This window comes from Peromyscus californicus, unplaced genomic scaffold (genome assembly GCF_007827085.1).
Source record: "Peromyscus californicus insignis strain IS unplaced genomic scaffold, ASM782708v3 Scaffold_3__1_contigs__length_106647218, whole genome shotgun sequence".
Taxonomy (NCBI): Eukaryota; Metazoa; Chordata; class Mammalia; order Rodentia; family Cricetidae; genus Peromyscus; species Peromyscus californicus.
The window spans coordinates 21,692,684-21,712,317 of record NW_026294551.1 but is presented as its reverse complement, the minus strand read 5'-3'; the positions used below and the strand labels follow the sequence as shown (position 1 = coordinate 21,712,317).

Genomic DNA, 19,634 nt, shown 5'->3' with positions numbered 1-19,634 from the left:
GGGGTGGAGCGGGTTGTTTGGCGCCTGCGTCCTGCGGCGAGCGCGCTAGCGGTCGGCGGCGTTGCTGGCGGGAGAGGCTGCAAACGCCGATGTCTGAGGAGCGATGCCGAGAGAAATCATCACCCTACAGTTGGGCCAGTGCGGCAATCAGAGTGAGCGAACCTCCAGACCCTCCGCAGGTTCCTTAGGTCCCATGGGCCCTTGCAATGAGATCCTAGATTCCGTCTGTCCTTCATGCTCCCCCTCCCCCCGAAAGGCGATCCCCGACCCTGTGCCCAGCTGCCCAAAGCCAAAGGGTCTTCCCCTGTCCAGTCCCTGGCCCAGACACTAGGGAATCCTAAGGCTAAATTTCTGATCCCTAGTCCCATGCGTTCACTTAGGTTAGTTGGAACCTACCCAGACCCACGTATCGCTTTTCTTCCCCGTCCGCCTCCCTCTCTCTCTTAGTTGGGTTCGAGTTCTGGAAACAGCTGTGTGCTGAGCATGGCATCAGCCCCGAGGGCATCGTAGAGGAGTTCGCCACTGAAGGCACTGACCGCAAGGACGTCTTTTTCTACCAGGTGCCCCCCAGTGACTTGATCAGGACCCTAGGACCTGAAGGGACGGGCAGCGCGACCTGGTGCTGGGAAACTCACTGAGCAGATGGGAACACAGTGGCTGTCTTAAGGAGGGAGGGCCTGCAGGAGCCAGAGTTGGGAGGATTCAGGACTTGACCCATCCAGGCTCACTGGGCCCATCCTGGCTTCCCTTTGACAGGCAGATGATGAGCATTACATCCCCCGGGCTGTGCTGCTGGACCTGGAGCCCCGGGTGATCCATTCCATCCTCAACTCGTCCTATGCCAAGCTCTACAACCCAGAGAACATCTACCTGTCTGAGCATGGAGGAGGAGCAGGCAACAACTGGGCCAGTGGATTCTCTCAGGTCATTTGCTGTTCCCCTGCAGGGCTCTCAACTCATGGGGTGGGCACAGGCCCTGTGATTTTCTACAGATGAAACTGGGTCAGAGATGAACGAGTGCCCAAGCAAGACAGACATAGCTTCAGGAGCTAACTGGACTGCTAAGAACCCAGTCTAGCTAGTGCTGTGTTGCAAGCCATTCTGAGTGCTTTATATTTTAGCTCCATAAACCTTTGAATAACCCTAGAAGTAAGTACTATCATAGGGTCTACTGTCTTAGCTACTTTTTCATACTCAAAAAGCTCTGAAACTTTGCTTAGCAAAACCAACGCTCAAAGGAGATAGGCTATGTTGATGTTTCTGTTCAACTTATTGTCATTACTCAGTCCTTTCACTGCATATTTCATTAGCCTGTTTGATAATGTGCCTCAGACCTCCGTGGTTGTATTGTTTATTTTGGTGGTTCCAGGTCAGAACCCAGGGCCTTACTTACATATACTAGACAATTTAATTAAAATTAAATTCTGTCACTAATTATACCACTGAGCTATACATTCCAGCCTTGACATGCTCTTTCTGTTTAATATTAATTTTACTTATTTATTTGTTTACTTATTTTGAGGCAGGGTTTCTCTGTGTAGCCCTGTCTGTCCTGGAACTCTCTTTGTAGACCAGGCTATCCTTGAACTCAGAGATCTGCCTGTCTCTGCCTCCCAAGTGATGGGATTAAAGGCGTGCACCACCACCTAGCTAATATGCATTTTATATATGTATACGTAAAACTATCTTTCAAAAGCCTGAAATATTTTGATTTCTAAAAATATCCGGCCCTTCATTCTACAAATAAGGAAACTGAGATAGATAAATCTTCCCAAAGTCATGTGACTAGGTAGAAATGAGCTACTGTAGTAGAAATGGGCGGGGCATGTGTATGAAGTCTGGGCTTCAGTCCTCAGTAACTACATAAAACTGGGCACAGGGTGCGTCCTAGAGGTGGAGGCAGGGGGATCAGGACGTCAAGGTCATCCTCAGCTAAATAGAGAATTTGATGCCAGCCTGGGCTGCATGAAACCCTGGCTTATTGTAGAGCCCTTCCTAGCACAAGCAAGGTCCTGGGCTCACTCTCCAGTGATGAAAAGCTGTATGTGAACGGATCATCTGGACTGGGATGTAAAGTACCTGTTTTAACCACTGCTGTGGTACCTCTCAGTGCACGGCAAGGTAGTTAAGATCCATATAAGAATCAACAGTGGCTATTCTGAGGTCAGTTCTTGTCCCATGCTCTGTCTCACCCTTCTCCATGTCTGTCCAGGGAGAAAAAATCCACGAGGACATTTTCGACATCATAGATCGGGAGGCAGATGGCAGTGACAGTCTAGAGGTGAGTATCCCAGGCCTGTCAGTGGAGCTGGACAAGTGGAGGCTTGGCAACACCATTTAGAAATCACCTGTTGGGGCCATCAAGATGGCTGAGCAGGTAGCGATGCCTATGTTCAAGCTTGACAGCCTGACTCTGATCCCTAAAACCCATGCTAGAAGGAGAGCACTGACTCTAAAAAGTTGTCTTCTGATCTCTACATGTTTACAGTGGCACCCTCATACACAGTAATTACAATAATTTTTTTTTTTCCAGAGCTTAGGACTGAACCCAGGACCTTGTGCTTGCTAGGCAAGCGCTCTACCACTGAGCTTAATCCCCAACCCTATAATAATTTTTTTAAAAGCTGCCTGTTAGGTACAGACCTTTGCATTGGACAGAAGTCACTGGACCTTGTTGAAGACAGGGCAGAGTCACCTAGGCAGTGAGGGGACTTGGGAAGACAAGAACCTAAGACATGGTGGGATGTGTCTAGTTTGAAATCTTGCCACAAGGGGCTAGCGAGATGGCTCAGTGGTTAAGAGCACTTGTTGCTCTTGTAGAGGACCTGGGTTTGGTTCCTAGCACCCACATGGTGGCTCACAATCATCTATAATTCCAGTCCCAGGAGATCTGATGCCCTCTTCTAACTTCTCCAGGCACCAGACTCACATGTATGAGCATATGCATGTTTGTATGTACATACATGCAGGCAAGCACATTACATAAGTTGAAATTTTTTGAATTAAAGTTAAATTCTATGACTAAACACCTGGACAACTACAGCCTCTTTCCTGTACAGGGCTTCGTGCTGTGCCATTCCATTGCTGGGGGGACAGGCTCTGGCTTGGGCTCCTACCTCTTGGAACGTCTGAACGACAGGTAAGCCTGTGCTTGGAGGAACCACTTGAAGACAGGTCCTTTATCTTTGTTTCCTGAGGCGCTTGGGGCCCAGCAGACATACCTCCCGTTTGCTGGAGCAGTAAAGAACCCTCCCATCCCTCCTTCTGTGAGGAAAGTGGAGGTACCATGGAGAAACCCAGTAATACTCAGAGCCTGGAATAAAAGAGGCCTATTTGAATATTCAAGGAGTGTGTCCAGGTTTGGAACCAATGATTTTAAAGTGTCTCTTCCCTTGCCCGTTTGAGGTATTATTAAACCAAGCTTTTCTATGGTTTGTGGCCCCATCTGATTTCCCTATCTATCAGAGACAAATGCTGCTGGACATGTTGAGATGATTGACACTCACCAAATCCAATCTTCTCCCAACCCCTCCAGGTACCCCAAGAAACTAGTGCAGACCTACTCCGTGTTTCCCAACCAAGACGAGATGAGTGACGTGGTAGTCCAGCCCTACAACTCCCTCCTCACGCTAAAGAGGTTGACCCAGAATGCAGACTGTGTGGTGAGTTCTGGGTTCCTACTCCCATCCCCGTCTGTTTATTTCCCTTTGAGCCCTCTTGTACCCTAAGCTTGAGAGAGTCCCTTTTAAATGAGTGTTTGTGGCCATTAGGCTCAAGTCTAGACTCTAGGCCGAGCCCCTGATGATCTTGTCTCCAACCCTCTGCTGTCCCTCCCAGGTGGTGCTGGACAACACAGCCCTGAACCTGATCGCCACAGACCGCCTGCACATCCAGAACCCTTCCTTCTCCCAGATCAACCAGCTGGTGGGTCCCACTCCTGGGATGGAAGCCCTCTACTAGAGGGTCGTCAGAGGAGAGATGGTCCACCTCCATCAAATCCCATAACACAGTATCTCCTGTTCCCAGGTGTCCACCATCATGTCAGCCAGCACCACCACCCTGCGCTACCCTGGCTACATGAACAATGACCTCATCGGCCTCATCGCCTCCCTCATTCCCACCCCCAGGCTCCACTTCCTCATGACTGGCTATACACCTCTCACCACGGACCAGTCAGTAAGAGCTCCGGCAGTGTCCCAGGACCATGGCCTTTCTTTTCTCCCTGCTCTACCATGAGCTTCCCTTTGCAGTTCTTCTCCACCCCACCTCCCCGGGTTCTGGTCTCAGGGACTGACACTGTGACCCTTGCTTGCTGCCCTGTCTCCACTGCCCACCGCCTCTGGCTCCTGCAAGCAGTGCTCATTGGATCTGCTGCTGCTCACGCACAAGGGCATGGGTTTGCTGAGCTGAGAGCCTAGATCCTAACCCATGGCAGAGACTCAGCACAGACCTGATCCAAAGACATTTCCAGAGACCACGCCACCTCCAAGCTGACGGGGACACAGTTGACTCCTCTCCTGTGTCCGTCCACAAATCTCTGGGTTGCTCCCCGACTGCTAACATAGTCCCTGTGAACCCCCCTTCCCTCAGGTGGCCAGTGTGAGGAAGACAACAGTCCTGGATGTCATGAGGCGACTGCTACAGCCCAAGAACGTGATGGTGTCCACAGGCCGGGATCGTCAGACCAACCACTGCTACATCGCCATCCTCAACATCATCCAGGGAGAGGTGGACCCCACCCAGGTAAGGGAGGCCCATCACCCTACCCTCTGGCCCCCAGGGTGGAGGAGGAGCAGCCACCACCTCTCTGTCCACCCTAGGTCCACAAGAGCCTGCAGAGGATCCGGGAAAGGAAGTTGGCCAACTTCATCCCCTGGGGTCCAGCCAGCATCCAGGTGGCCCTGTCAAGGAAGTCTCCCTACCTTCCCTCAGCCCACCGGGTCAGCGGGCTCATGATGGCCAACCACACCAGTATCTCCTCGGTGAGTGCAGTCTCCTGTTGTCTGTGTTACCGAGAATCAAATCCAGGGCTTCAGGAATGGTAGGCGATACTGCCGCCTCTGAGCCACACCCCTCGCTCCTGGCCACTCTGTTCCACTGTCTACCGTCATCAGCTTTCCCAGTCTGTCCCTGGTACCGTGTCCTGCACTGGATGCCATTCTGAAGCGCTCCTCTCCGGCTATATAAGCTGCCTGTGCTTTGCCTGTTTGTGTTTCTCCACCCCTGCTCCTGCATCCCTGCTCCTGGCATCTGGCTGTGGGAATAACCCAGCCTTGGTTCCCTGGCTCTCTGGGCTATACTGTCCCTTGATTTCTTTGTGACCCTTGCTGTCCTCATGCCCTAAGCTCTTTGAACGGACCTGTCGCCAGTTTGACAAGCTTCGGAAAAGGGAGGCTTTCATGGAGCAGTTCCGTAAGGAGGACATCTTCAAGGACAACTTTGATGAGATGGACACATCTAGGGAGATCGTGCAGCAGTTGATTGATGAGTACCATGCGGCCACACGGCCAGACTACATCTCCTGGGGCACCCAGGAGCAATGAGTCTCCCAGGACAGGGACCCTCATCTGCCTTACTGGTTGGCTCAGGCCCTGCCTAGCTGACTGCCCCCTCAGAGCACAGATCAGGGACCTCACAAATCACTCAAAAACACACACACACATGCACTGTCTGTTGGCTTGGGGATGGGTTTACTTCTTCTCTGAGAGTATTTATCTTTAATAAAGCACTGGATGTAAATGAAGTCACTGGTCTCTTTGAATTCAGGCTTCGGAGCTGGGGACAGAGGTGCCTGTTTTTTTTTTTTTTTTTTCATCGCTGACGTTTCCTCCACACGTCCGACATCTTCAACTCTGGGCAGAAAGCTGCCTCTAGCTTTGCCTTTAGCCTGATTGTGGAGGACACTGGTGGCTCCTGACCCTGCTTGAATTCCTTTCTGGAATAAAAGGAACCACCGATAGAATCTTTTCCTCTGTGCGACCTCTGGTCCCAGTTCGCCCTCACTGGCGGGTGAACATTCCAGCACTTCCACATTTCCACACTGGAGTGTCCTGGTGGTTGCAACAGCCCGGGGGCCACCACACCTCCCGCCTCCAGGCCCTAACCAGGCAAGCCCGCCTGAGTGCCTTTCACCTTCTGGCCAGCAGGGTAGTGCTGGAGAGCCAGTCCCAGAGAAGCCTGGACTAGAGCCTGGGGAACATCAGGAGACCATGGCCAAGGCCTGGACTAAGCAGAGCTGAAAGTGCTCCGTAGCCCGGATCCATGGTTCTCTTCTCAACCGGTCTTCATTTATGTAAAGTTTTTGTTACATTTTAATCCTTTTGTATGTGATTATGGGTATGTGTGAGCCTCGGGATAAGTGTAGAAGTCAGACAACAACTTGGGAGAATCGATTCTCTCCTACCATGTGGGTCCCAGGAAATAGAACTCAGGCCATCAGGCTCGGGGGCAAACAACTTTGCCAAGCTATCTCAGCATCCCACTGTTTTTTAAATGTATTTATTTTTATTTTAGATGTAAGGGTATTTTACCGGCATGTATGCGTGTGCACCACATGCCTATAGTGCCAGAAGAGGGTGTCAGGTCCTCTGGAACTAGAGTTACAGACGGCCATGGGTTGTGTTAGTGCTGGGAATTGAACCCGAGTCCTCTAGAAGGGTGCCCAGTGTGTTTAAAAGGCCAGTGGGGGAAGATCACAGACAGATAGTGAATTTATGGCTCTTGAATCCTTGGGACCCAAAGGGCAAAGTGGTGTCTCTGGATTGTGGGGGACTGCCAAGGGCCCCGCTAAGCTCTTACACACCCCACAGGTAAGAACTGCAATGACCATGAACATGGTGCAAAATCGAGTACATTGCTGTCTTAATCCTCATTACAGACCTACGAAGTGGTGAATCTCATTACCAATGTCATTTTATAAATGACGAGACAGGAAAGTAGATCGCCGCATCACCCAGCTAAGTGCCCATAAGTGGCAGAGTTGAAACAGGCCCTGCTGTGACTGACCTGTGTTTGTATTTTTTTAAATAATAGGAGATGTGGTGGTTTGAACAAAAATGCCCCCCATAGACTCAGAGGGAGGGGCATTGTTTGAGGTGGAGCCTTGGAGGAAGTGTCACAGGGGGGTGGGCTTTGAGATTTCAGAAGTTCAAGCCAGGTCACATGGCTCATTGCCTCTTCCTGCTGACTGCTGATCCAGATGTAGAAGTCCCAGCTACCTCTCCAGCACCATATCTGCCTGTGTGCCGCCATGCTTCTCTCCATAATGATAACGGACTAAACCTCTGGACTGTAAGCCAACTCCAGTGAAATGTTTTCCTTTAAGAGTTGCCGTGGTTGTGGTGTCTCTTCACAGCAATAGAACACTAAGACAGGCGAGCACACCATTTTTTAAGATGTATTTATTATATTTCTGCGTGTGTATGTGTGTGCTATGTGTATGCCTGGTTGCCCACAGAGATCAAAAGAAGAAGGCATTAGGTCCTGTGGAATTGAGTTCCATATGGCTACGTGCCACTATGTGGGTGCTGGGAACTAAACCCGGGTCCTCCGCAAGAGCAACAAGTATTTTTAGCCACCAGCCCCTCTTTTTTGAAATTGTTACACTAACCCAGGCTGACCTCAGACTCTTGCTCCCCCTGCCTCTGCCTCTGTGGTGCTGGGATTATGATATGTGCCACCATTGCTGGTGCGTGTGTGTGCACACACACACACACACACACACACACCTGGCATTTGTGTGGGGTGGGGGTGGGGCGCGTGAGCTAAGCAGCACTGCACTGAGCTTCTCTCCTAGCACTGATGTCCATCTCTACCATTAGCACTGAGCTTCCTTTTGTATCTTCCAGGCTAGTCTGGAACCTGCTCATTTCTGGGGGCTTTTGGAGCCAAGAGATGAGCCCACGGTTTACAAGGATGTGGGGTCCTTGAATACTTAGGCAAAGAAAGCATGTTTAATCCTTGTCTTGGGAACATCAGCTTTAACGGGCTTCAGGTTCAACTGCCAAGAACCCATCACTGAGTGCAAGGTAGCAGGTCATGTGCCTGCCCTCGGGATGTTTTAGCCAACACTTCACTTCTCACTGGGCTGGGAGGCTGATTCCATGGAAGAGCCCTTGCCTAGTCGGATAGTCAACAGAGGAGCAGTATACAAGTCAGCCACCTGTGATGAAAAGAAACGCTTGCAGAGCTAATGGGCAGGAAACAGGCAGTCAGAGCCAAGTTTCAGACTGTCGTAGGCATGAGAAGTCTGCCAGCTTTTCCCACCACAGTCAAAACAGCCAGCCTGTTGCAGGGAGTGACTGTGTCAGAGAGCATGGTCATCGTTAACCAGATGCCTGTGGCCTCTCGGGGAGGAAGGTGACTTGGGTGAAAGCCAGTGTGCACCTGGTCTCTGCTCCGCTCCACCTCCTACTTCTGCACCCCTTGGTGCTCTGCATCAGCTCTTTCCATTTGCTGACCTTAATCCCGATGACCAAACTCTTATCCTTTGGCCTCTCTGTATATGTGGTGCCGAGTGGGAGACGGTGAGCCACCCAGGCCAAAAACAATCCCTAAGCCCTCCTTTGCAGGATCCAGTTTAAGTATAGACTCCCAGGCTTGTGATAGGTGGGGTGACACATGCCTTTAATCCCAGCAATCAGGAGGCAAAAGCAGGCAGATCTCTGAGTTTGAGGTCAGCCTGGTCTACAGAGCGAGTTTCAGGACCGCCAGGGCTACATAGAGAAACTGTCTCAAAAAACAAAGAAAACAAGAAAGTTAGCTTTGCATAGCAGTACGTCCATCAGCCCAAAGAGTGGAATATATTCCCTAGCAGGGAGGAGTGACTTCTGCCACGATGCCTCCTTTCTCTGACTGGTGAGTACCAGGTGTTAGGAGCAGGGACCGACACTTTTAATACCAGCCTCAGCCAGGCCCCTCCCCCAAGGCTATTTCCAGATCACCCAACACCCCAGACAGGGCAGCCCCTCCCAGTTCTTGGCCCTAGCAAACCCCAAACTGTGTCAATCAGAGGGCAGTGAAGAGGCCAGGTGGAAAGAGAGAGGCCTCTGGGAATCGGGGCAGCAGGTGGTACTGGTAGTGAAAAGCCCTTGTGGTCAGAGATATTGCAAGGCACGGACATAAGTGTCCTGGCTGACCGACAAGGGTCGCTGTGGAAAAAGCCGGAGAGAGAGAGAGCAGAATGCCCAAGCTTAGAACAGGGATGTCTTTAACCAAACGACAAGAGAAAGCCAGCCATTCAAAGGTGATGTTCTCAGAATGCTCCGCGTGAGGTGATTCTCCAGGGGCTCTGGGACGTGGGTGAGACAGAGCGCTGGTGCAGGAAGCGCATATCCAAAAATAGACTTGTGTAAATGAATCTGACACACAGGGACAGTAACTCTGGAGAACGTGTTGAGGTTAGGTCAAGAGGTGAGCACAGCCACTAGACGAGGAGCTGGTGGGTTACTTAGGCCACTGCGTTTCATCCGGGGTCTCCACCAGCCATAAACATTCTAGATCTCCCTAGAAAGTGGCATTCCGCACGGAAGGACAGTTAAAACCCAAAAGACAACGCACCCCCCTCCAGTCCTCCCCTTCATATTCCCTCTGCAGTATGTTAAACAAGGGAGTATTCCGAAAAAGTAACAAAAACATTTAAGATTGGGGTTCCAGAGCTGGAGAGATGGCTCAGTAGCTAAGAACATTTGTTCTTACAAATAACCTGGGTTTGGTTCCCAGCACCCACATGGCAGTTCACAACCAACTGTAACTCCAATTCCAGAGGATCTGATGCCTTCTCCGACTTCTTCTGACCTCCTAATGAACCAGGAATGCACATGGTGCACATATATATTCAGACAAAACATTCGTACACATAAAATAACTCTTTAAAAAAGAAAGAGCTGGGCAGTGGTGGTTGCACCACTTTAATCCCAGCGCTCCGGAGGCAGAGGCAGGCAGATCTCTGTGAGTTTGAGATCAGCCTGGTCTACAGAGAGTTCCAGGATGGGCAGGGCTACACAGAGAAACCCTGTCTCCAAAACCCAAACAAACAAACAAACATCAACAATAAAAAGAAACTGAAGGGCTGGCCAAAGAGCTTAGTAGATGACCGCTTTTCTGAGCAGGGTGGCTTTCTGGGCCCTTCCTGTGTGTCTCCCAGCAATCTTTCCTCATGGCAGTCCCTTTACCTCTGTGCCTCGGTGTCCTCCTTCGGCAATGACTTCTGAAAAGAGGGGGAGGGCTGTCCTGCCTGAGTCAGAAAGCAGCCACTTTAACTTTTCTTCCCTACTTAAAGGATCTCTCTGTGGAAAGAGAGAGAGAGAGAGACAGACAGACAGACAGACAGACAGAGACAGAGAGAGACAGAGAAAGAGAGAGAGATGGTGGAGGAGGGAGACATTATAAAATTCTGTAGAAACTTCTGGAGGTCCACAGCGTACCAGCATGGTGTGCAACTAACACTTTTTTTTTCTTTTCTTTTCTTTTTTTTTTTTTTTTTGGTTTTTCGAGACAGGGTTTCTCTGTGTAGCTTTGCGCCTTTCCTGGGACTCACTTGGTAGCCCAGGCTGGCCTCGAACTCACAGAGATCTGCCTGGCTCTGCCTCCCGAGTGCTGGGATTAAAGGTGTGCGCCACCACCGCCCGGCTCTTTTCTTTTTCAAAACATCCTAATTTGAAAAGGTTGTGGAAGCCTGATAACCTAAATTAAATCCCTGTAACCCACAGTGGAAAGAGAAAATCAACTCCCAAAAGTTGTCGTCCTCTGACTTCCACACAAGTACCATGACATGTGTTCTCTCCTTTTCCCTCTGTCTGTCTGTCTGTCTCTCTCTCTCTTTCTCTCTCTCTCTCACACACACACACATACACGCACACGCACACATACTAATAATAAGTCATAAAAGTAAGAATTAAAAACGTATTTAAGGTCTATTTTCTGTGTATGAGTGTTTTGCCTGCACACACATCCATGAGGTCAGATGGCATTGGCTCCCCTGGAACTGGAGTTATAGGTGGTTATGAGCTGTCATATCAGTGCTGAAAACCAAACCTCAGTCCTCTGTAAGAGCAACAATGCTCCCAGCTGCTGAGCCATCTCTCACATCCTTAAATGTGATTTAAAAGGTAATAAAAAGTGAAACTTGCAGGGTTAAGCTTCATAAGGGGCCCCACCTAAGGGGTTCCAGTTTTACCGCGAGAGGGAGCATAGGGCCGCTACCATTTGTATGGGAGCCCTTTACCCTGCACAGTGCACTTGCACATGTACTAATTACCCGGATGGTCCTTTGAGGAAGGGTGTCTGTCATTTATCATCAGAAGGAAATGGGCACAGGAAGATAAGGAACTTCCTTGATTTCATACACTGGTAAGTGAACCGCTCTGGATCTCAGGACCTCTGGCTCTAAATCAGGACACCCGTCGGAGCCTGTGTCTAGGAAGCACTTGGAGCATTGGGTCAGCATTGAAGTTGGATCAGGGAGTCCTGAGCTTCACAAGAGTTCAGTTCATCTGGAACTGCCTCGGAGAATGTTGTGATTTGAATCTGGGATGTTCCTTAGACTCATGTTTTAGACACATGGTCCACACTTGTGACTGTGTGTGTGTATGTGTGTGTGTGTGTGTGTGTGTGTGTGTGTGTGTGTGTGTGTGTGTGCGTGCCTGAATGGCTGTGCACCACATGTGTGCCTGGTACCCATGGAGGCAAGACACACAAATAAAAACATTTTTAAAAGACTCATCCTCGCTTGGCGGTGGTGGCGCATGCCTTTAATCCCAGCACTCGGGAGGCAGAGCCAGGTGGATCTCTGTGAGTTCAAAGCCAGCCTGGTCTACAGAGCGAGATCCAGGACAGGCACCAAAACTACATGGAGAAACCCTGTCTCGAAAAACCAAAATAAATAAATAAATAAATAAATAAATAAATAAATAAATAAATAAAAAGACTCATCTTCTTGGGATCTCAAATCAGTCCTGGTGGTAAAAAATTAAGGATACCTCTTAACAGACAAGGAAGCAGAAGAATGAAAGCCTAGTTTTTAAATTTTATTAAATGTTGTATTCCATTTATTTATTGTGTGTAAGCATGTGGGTACCTTATGAAAGGTCAGAGGAGAACCCTGAGGGGTCATTCTTTTCTTCTTCCACCATGTAGGTCCCAGGGATTGAATTTAGGTTGTCAGAGAACAAGTACCTTCTGAGCCATCTCCCTGGGCCAAAAGCTTGACTTCATTTTTTTCTCGAATTGTTCCCCATAGACATAAAACCCTGCAGAAGATTTGAGAACAAAAGTTAACAATCAATTCATGTGTTGTGGCATATGCTTACAGTCGTAGCTATAGGGAGGCTGAGACAAAAGCATCACTTAAGTCCAGGGTTCTCTCTCTGTCTCTCTCTCTCTCTCTCTGTGTCTCTGTCTCTGTCTCTCTCTCTCTCTCTGTCTCTGTATGTTGGCTAGGAATGAAGCTCAGTTGACAACATGTTTGCCTGGTATGCGCAGAGCTCTGGGTTCAATCCCCTGGAGCGCATAAAACGGGGCAGGATTGCTTGCCTGCAATCCTAACACTCACTGGGAAGATCCAAAGTTCATGGTTATCCAAGGCCACATAGTGAGTTTAAAGCCAACCTGGGCCACATATCAGAACCTCATTTTAGGAAAGAGTTTGTGATGAAATCCATGAGGTGGCTGCTCTTTGTCCCCTCTCCACTGAGGTCATGTCACCCGCACATACACTGTGACCAAATGAAGCCACATCTGTTCTCTGAGACTGACACGGGCCCTCACCAGTACACTCCCACCTATGGGTCCAGCCCAGACCTTACGCACGTTCCCCTCTAGCAAAACAGGCCACTCAGGCCACCCCAAATAGTCTGCTGGTGGTAAAGAGGACTTTGAAGGTGGGTGACGAGGACTTCCAGCCAGCCAGCACACTGCTCTGCGTGCTGTCTCCTCTGCCTCAGTCTCTCATGCCCTCCCACTGGAAAAGAACCAGCAAGCATGGGCACCTGCACATTCTTGGAGCAAATTTTCTGGAATCTGTATTCTGGGAAGTCTCTGCTGAGCTCAGTGAGGTCTACCACCTGGCCACTGGCCAGATTACATTTTCTGGGTCACTCTGACCTCGTCAAAGGCCACAGCTACCAGGATTCTCCCACGCTGACATCCTACTCCAACTCTGTGCGCCTCAGCAAAACCAAAGGAGCTTCTGGCACCAGCCAGGGTGCTCACCAGACAGAGAGGCTTAGTCCAGCCGTCTCCAACCGATGCCCTCAAGGACGGTGGCAGTGCCCCCTTTATCCAAGGTTTGGCAGCCTTCTAATTCAGCTAGCCTCTAAGCTAAGCTTGGTGGTGATGGGGACCTATAATTCTAGAACTCAGGAGGCGGCAGCAGGAGGGACAGCAGTTCAAGACCAACATGGGCTCCATGAGACCCCTTGACAAAACAAAACAAACCAGAAAGAACAATTCATTCACTCTACTGAACTACACCCCTCTGGGGAACTTTCCCACTTGTGAGGAGCCCAGTAGCTCCTTCCACAAATATGGACCTATTCTATTCCTACAGGTAGAGACCGGTCCAAGAGGTCATGTTTTATTTTTTATTTTTAATGTGTTTTTTTTTGTTTTTTGTTTGTTTGTTTTTGGTTTTTTGTTTCGTTTTGTTTTTCGAGACAGGGTTTCTCTGTGTAGCTCTCTCTTTCTGTCCAGCTCTGTAGACCAGGCTGATCTTTAACTCACGGAGATCCACCTGCCTCTGCCTCCTGAGTGCTGGAATTAAAGGCATGTGCCACCACCACCCGGTAACTTTTATTTTGGAGGGGGGAGTCACATGCTGCCCACACAGCCTGGCCTCAAACTCCTTCTAGAACTACAGCCTTGAATGCTTGATTCTCTTGCCTCCTCCTTCAGAGTTACTAGAATGACAAGGCGGGCAACCCCCTCACCCCCCCAACCCCCCAACCCCCCACCCCTGCTAACAACACGGTTTTTAGAAATGTTTTATTTTATGAGCATTTTGCCTGCATGTATGTCTGTGCATCACATTCCTGATGACCTCAGAGGTCAGAAGAGGGCACTTTAAAATTCTTAGAACTGGAGTTCACGACAGTTGTGACCTGCAGTGTGGGTGCTGAGACTTGAACCCCGCCCTCTGCAAGAACAAGTGCTCTTAACCACTGAGCCATCTCTCCAGTGCCAACCCAGTTCTTCATTTTTATTTGTTTGATACAGGATCTCATTCTACAGTCTAGGCTGCCCTGGAAGTCACGATGTAACCCAGGCTGGCCTCTAACTCACTGTACTCCTCCTGCCTTCTCAAATGCTGGGATTACAGGTATGAGCCACTACACCCATCTCACAAAGTTCTAATTCTGTGAAAAATCCTGCCACCAAAATTGTATTTCAAGATAGAGTCGAACTAGTCATGATGGCCACACCTTTAATCCCAGCACTCAGGAGGCAGGGGCAGGTGGATCTCTGTGAGTTTGAGGTCAGCCTGGTGTACATTTGGCCAGCTGGGGTTACATAGTAGACCCTGTACCAAAATAAACAAATGAATATCCAAGACATGGTCCAATTCTAGCCTCTTACTATGACATTTTTTGCTCTCCTCCTCCCTATCCTCCTTCCTTCCTTGAAACAGGGTCCCTATGTGTGTACCCCAGGCTGACCTGACATTTAGATTCTTCTCTTCAGCCCCTCAAGTGCTGGATTGCAGGTGAATACCACCATATCCAGCCTTACAACTCAGTTTCAAATAGTAGAGTTCAATTAAAGTGTCTTGGTGCCAGGCAGTGGTGGCACATGCCTTTGATCCCAGCACTTGGAAGGCAGATGCAGGCGGATCTCTGTGAGTTCGAGGCCAGCTTGGTCTACAAAGCGAGTTCCAGGACAGCCAGGACTACACAGAGAAACCCTGTCTCTAAAAACCAATAAATAAATAACTTGTCTTGGTAATCTTGCTCTCAGAAAGCTGTTACTAACTAGATTTGTGATCTTGGGTAGGTCATTTCCTGTCCCTGACTCAAGTTTCATCATTCATTCATTCCAACAAATATTTATTGAGAGGCTGCTAATTTGTAGACACCTGTTAAGTGCTGAAGACAGCAAAGATGGGCAAGATATCCCAGCCAGAGAATTCCTCTGCCCATTGTTCTCCTGACTGTAAATAACTCATCCTGTTACTGTGTGATTAAGGCTCTCACGAGGCGGTTGGACAAGATACCGTGGACAAGATACCAGAGGAACCAGGAGGGGAACACTTAAGACTGATTAGGGGTGCAGGGGTCTGCAAAATAAGGGGTTGTGTCTCTAGAAGAGTCTGTTATTGTAAGATTGAGATGCATCCCAGAAGAGCACAGAGGCCCTCGGGATGTTCTGCTTCAGGGGACCTACCTTGTGCAATGCTGGCCCTGCGCTACTTAGTGCACATCAGGAGTTTGCAAATTCCTTATGGCCTAAGACCTTCCAACCCAATTCAATGTCAGAAGCACAGTTATACATCTAAACTATACAAGCAGAGCTATACATGCACAGTTATACATTTGAGCTATACATGCATTTATAGAGAATTGAAGGAACAAAGACATCATTAGAGGAACCAAATCTAGATATACATAAAATGAACCCATCATAATGTCTTCTTTCAAACAAGCCAAGTATGGTGGCAAATGCCTTGAATCCCAGCACTTGAGAGGTAGAGGCAGGAGGATGGCGTGTGCAAGGCAAGCCTCAGTTATGTGCAGAGTTGAAGGCCAGACTGAACTACAAGAGACTTTGCTTCAACAAAACTAAACAAAAATAACAACAACAATCAAAAGCTGTCTTTAAAACAGAGCTACAATGGAAGTCTTCCTGCCAGCAACTCAGTGGTCACCCTGAGTCCTGATGAACAAGCATCGATACCTGTGATTTACAGTTAGTCTAACACCAGCTCGGGCTGTGTGAGTCCTTAAGTACTAAAGAGGACAGTTACGCACTCCCAGAAGCCACCACGAATCCTCCAGGTTGTCATTTTCTGTCCTTGCTCTTCTATGTTTTCTCTACATTTTCAAGAACTATTTTATTAATGTACGGGTGGTTTTGTGGGTGCAACACATGCATGTCTGGTGCCCTTGGAGGCCCTGGAACTGGAGTTAAATGGTTGTGAGCTGCCATATGGGTGCTAGGAATAGAACCCAGGTCCTCTGGAAGAGCAGCCAGTGCTCCTAACCACCAAGGCTTCTCCAGCCTTCCTCTATTTTCTAGACATACTTCAATAATACTCTTTGTCCTTATAATGCTTATTTATTACTGATTTATGGATTAATTTTGGTAGTGGCAGAGACTAAACTCGGGGCCTTGTACATACAGGCAAATGCTGTAACCACTGAGCTACATTCCTAACCTGGTTGTAATACATAAGGGCTAAGAAAAGTTATTTTATACAGAATAAAGTGTGCTTCAGGATTCTCTATTTACGACCATGTCCTTTTTTTTTCCCCTCAAGATTTATGTTTTATGCACGAGTGTTTGCCTGCATGCATGTAAGTGTACCATATGTTTGCCTGGTGTCCTCAGAGGCCGGAAGACAACATCGGGTCCTCTGCAACTGTAGTTACAAGTAGTTGTGAGCTGTGGTGTGGATGCTGGGAATCCAACCCAGGTCCTGCAAGCCAGTGCTCTCAATTGGTGAGCCATCTCTCCAAACCCTCCCTAGTCATGTTGTCTATAAACAAAAGGCTTCATTTCTTCCTTTAAAAAAGTAAAATATAAGTTTGAGGCCAGCCTGGTCTACAGCGCAAGATCCAGGACAGGCACCAAAACTACATAGAGAAACCCTGTCTCAAAAAAAACCAAATAAATAAATAAAATATACTGGGCGGCAGTGTTGAAAACCTTTAATCCCAGCACTCAGGAGGCAGAGCCAGGCGGATCTCTGTGAGTTTGAGGCCAGCCTGGGCTACAGAGCGAGATCCAGGACAGGCACCAAAACTACACAGAGAAATCTTATCTTGAAAAATCAAAAAATCAAAAATAAAATAACACAAAACAAGACATCTCTACATTAGCAAGTGCAAAGCCAACAGGGAGCATAAGATTTTTTTTTTTCCTGTAGCCCCAGACACTTCTAGAAAGGCTCTGGGGGAGGAAGCCTGTCAGATGAGGGAACGTAAGGTTAAATCACTTGGGTTCTAACACGTGAGAACACTTGGCTTCCACAGTAGAAAACGCTTCAGGCCACGTGTGTGTCGCTCCAGAACCATGAGCCTGTGCATCGGAAGACAAGAGTCCTGCACGCGGTTCTGTTTCCAGGGTCCCTTGGTTTATCAGGTCCTCATGAGAGCACAGGATGATTCAACCAGGGATCAGTTTCAAGCTGTTTGGTGTTGGTCCATCCTGGAAATCTCCTAGTTGGCTTGCTCGGTCACTAGTGTGCAGATTGAAACAGCTCTCACTGGGGGACTCTGCAGAGGAGTCACAGAGCCACTGTGACAGTCTCTACGAGGCAGACCTGCTGTGCTCCAAGGTCAACAGCCAAAGTCTCAGGCAGCGTAGGTAAGTAGCTACATCTCTAGGGAAGCCGACTGCAGCTACTGATCTCCACAATAGCTGGGCGTGGTGGGCACAGTACTGTAATCACAGCACTTGAGGGGAGGAGGCAGGAGGACCGGGAGGTTAAACAGCCTAGGCTACATGACATCCTGTCCAGGAAAAAAAAAAGTCCCTTTTCCTTTCACAATGACAAGGTGAACTGGGCTTCTGAGTGACACTGGGACCCCTCACCTGCATGGCTGCCACCTCTAGCAGCCCATCCAGGGCATCCCTGCTTTCCTTGGAATGTAGTATGACATCATTTCCTGTGTGAACACTGGGGGCAGGGCTGGAAGGCCTAATTAATAAATGATCTCTGAGTCGGTCCAGCTGTAGCACGCTGTCACTGCCCCTCCAATGAATCAACAGCAGGATGCAAGCTGGCTGCACCAGAGCAGACAGATCCATCCCCCCTCTACACAAAGGCCAGGCAGGGAATGACAGAAGCGGCACCAGCCCCTCGAAAGCTACTTTTTCGTCGGGTACAACTAAAGAATTTTGAAAATCTACTGGGCAGTGGTAGTTCATGCCTTTAATCCCAGCACTAGGGAGACAGAAGCAGGCAGGGATCTCTATGCATTTAAGGCCAGCCTGGTCTACAGGACTAGTTTCAGGACAGCCAGGACAACATAGAGAAACCCTGTCTTGAAAAAAATCAAAAATCAAACAAAAAAAGTGTGTACAAGGTAAAATTATACAATTCTTGTTTATTCTGAGACAGGGTCTCATTATGTAGCTCTGGCTGTCCTGGAACTCACTCTGTAGACCAGGCTGGCCTCAGATTCACAGAGATCCACCTGCCTCTGCCTTCCAAATGCTGGGATTAATATTGTGAACGACCAAGCCAAGCTGGTTTTTCTTTTCTTTTCTTTTTAATTAAAAAATATTTATGTGTGTGTGTGTGTGTGTGTGTGTGTATGTCTTAGTGAATGTGTTTGCATGTATATATCTGTGCGCATGTGTCCTGGTACCTAGGTTGGCAGAGAGGGGGTAAGATTGTCTAGAGATAGAGTTAGAGGCAGTTGTGAGACACCCAACAGGGGTGCTGAGAAGGAACTGGGGTCCTTTGCAAGATCAGTAATCCTTCTTAACTACTAAACCATCTCTCCAATACCTCTACCTCTTTTGTTTTTTCAAGAGGGTTTGTCTGTGTAACAACCCAGGCTGTCGTAGAACTCACTCTGTAGACCAGGCTGGCCTCAAATTCACAGAGATCCACCTGCCTCTGCCTCCCAAGTGCTGAGATTAAAGGCATGCCTAGCTTTTCTTTTTTTCTTTTTTTTAAACCACATTTATTTATTTTGTGTGTGTTTGTATGTAAGTGAATGTGCCATGGTGTGCACATGGAGGTCAGAGGACAACTTGTGGGACTAGTCTTCATGTGACATCAATTTGGGTTTTGATAGATTAAAAAAATAATAACTTCTTGGGGGCTGGAGAAATGGCTCAGTGTTTAAGAGAGCTTGCTACTCTTGTGGAGGACCTGAGTTTGGTTCCTAGCACCCACATCATGTATCCTGATTGGTTTGTAAGCAAAACTCCAGGGAATCCAATGCCTTCTTCTGGAAACAGCAGGACCACACAGACACATAAATGAAAAGAAAAGAATTTTTTACAAAACCAACTTCTTAAGTATTCATAGTCAGTCAGGCAAAGTGACACAAACCTATATCCCTACGTTGGGTGGGAGTCTCAGGAGCTCAAGGTTATCCTTAGCTACATAGTGAGTTGGAGGCCAGCCTAGGCTACACAAAACCCTGTCTTGAAAAGGGGGAGGGGAACACTTGGCAGTACTGGTACACGCCTTTAATCCCAGCACTCAGGAGGCAGAGGCAGGCAGATCTCTGTGAGTTCGAGGCCAACCTGGTCTAGAGAGTTCCAGAATAGCTAGGGCTATACATAGAAACCCTGTCTCAAATACAAACAAATTACTGTGGTACAGTGAGTGTGCATGAGACCCATGGATCTCCTAAAAATTCAGATTCAGAGTCAGGAGGTCTGCAGTGGCTCTGAGAAATGGCAGTTTCAGGATGCTAGATGATGCTGCCACAGCTGGTGCAGAAGCCCACAGTGCAGAGCGC

The 19,634-nt window shown here is 48.5% G+C and overlaps 2 protein-coding genes and 1 long non-coding RNA gene across 3 annotated transcripts in view; 2 read left to right on the top strand and 1 right to left on the bottom strand.

The window, feature by feature from the left end:
• The first annotated feature begins 17 nt into the window (after window positions 1-17).
• Window positions 18-5,743, top strand: LOC128121624 (tubulin gamma-1 chain). Its single transcript, XM_052756430.1, has 11 exons — window positions 18-152; window positions 448-560; window positions 757-924; window positions 2,213-2,281; window positions 3,060-3,139; window positions 3,536-3,662; window positions 3,838-3,924; window positions 4,027-4,176; window positions 4,591-4,743; window positions 4,821-4,982; window positions 5,346-5,743. Exons 1-11 carry the CDS (start codon window positions 104-106, stop codon window positions 5,541-5,543), a joined length of 1,356 nt encoding a protein of 451 aa, XP_052612390.1. The 5' UTR covers window positions 18-103; the 3' UTR covers window positions 5,544-5,743.
• Window positions 5,744-12,013: 6,270 nt separating this feature from the next.
• Window positions 12,014-19,634, bottom strand: part of LOC128122679 (uncharacterized) — a 13,384-nt gene continuing 5,763 nt past the window's right edge. Inside the window, exon 2 of the long non-coding RNA XR_008222462.1 lies at window positions 12,014-12,248. This is a non-coding gene — a long non-coding RNA (uncharacterized LOC128122679). The remainder of the gene's footprint in view (window positions 12,249-19,634) is intronic.
• The window catches only part of Tubg2 (tubulin gamma 2), a 23,823-nt gene continuing 21,455 nt past the window's right edge, over window positions 17,267-19,634 (top strand). Inside the window, exon 1 of the mRNA XM_052758327.1 lies at window positions 17,267-17,517. The gene's annotated coding sequence lies outside the window, so the exon portion shown is untranslated. The remainder of the gene's footprint in view (window positions 17,518-19,634) is intronic.

Bases quoted from the DNA above. Each gene is read 5' to 3' on its own strand.
- LOC128121624 (XM_052756430.1), top strand. From the start codon at position 104: ATGCCGAGAGAAATCATCACCCTACAGTTGGGCCAGTGCGGCAATCAG. The intron at 925-2,212 runs GTCATTTGCTGT...ATGTCTGTCCAG, and splicing joins GGGCCAGTGGATTCTCTCAG to GGAGAAAAAATCCACGAGGA. The intron at 3,925-4,026 runs GTGGGTCCCACT...TCCTGTTCCCAG, and splicing joins TCTCCCAGATCAACCAGCTG to GTGTCCACCATCATGTCAGC.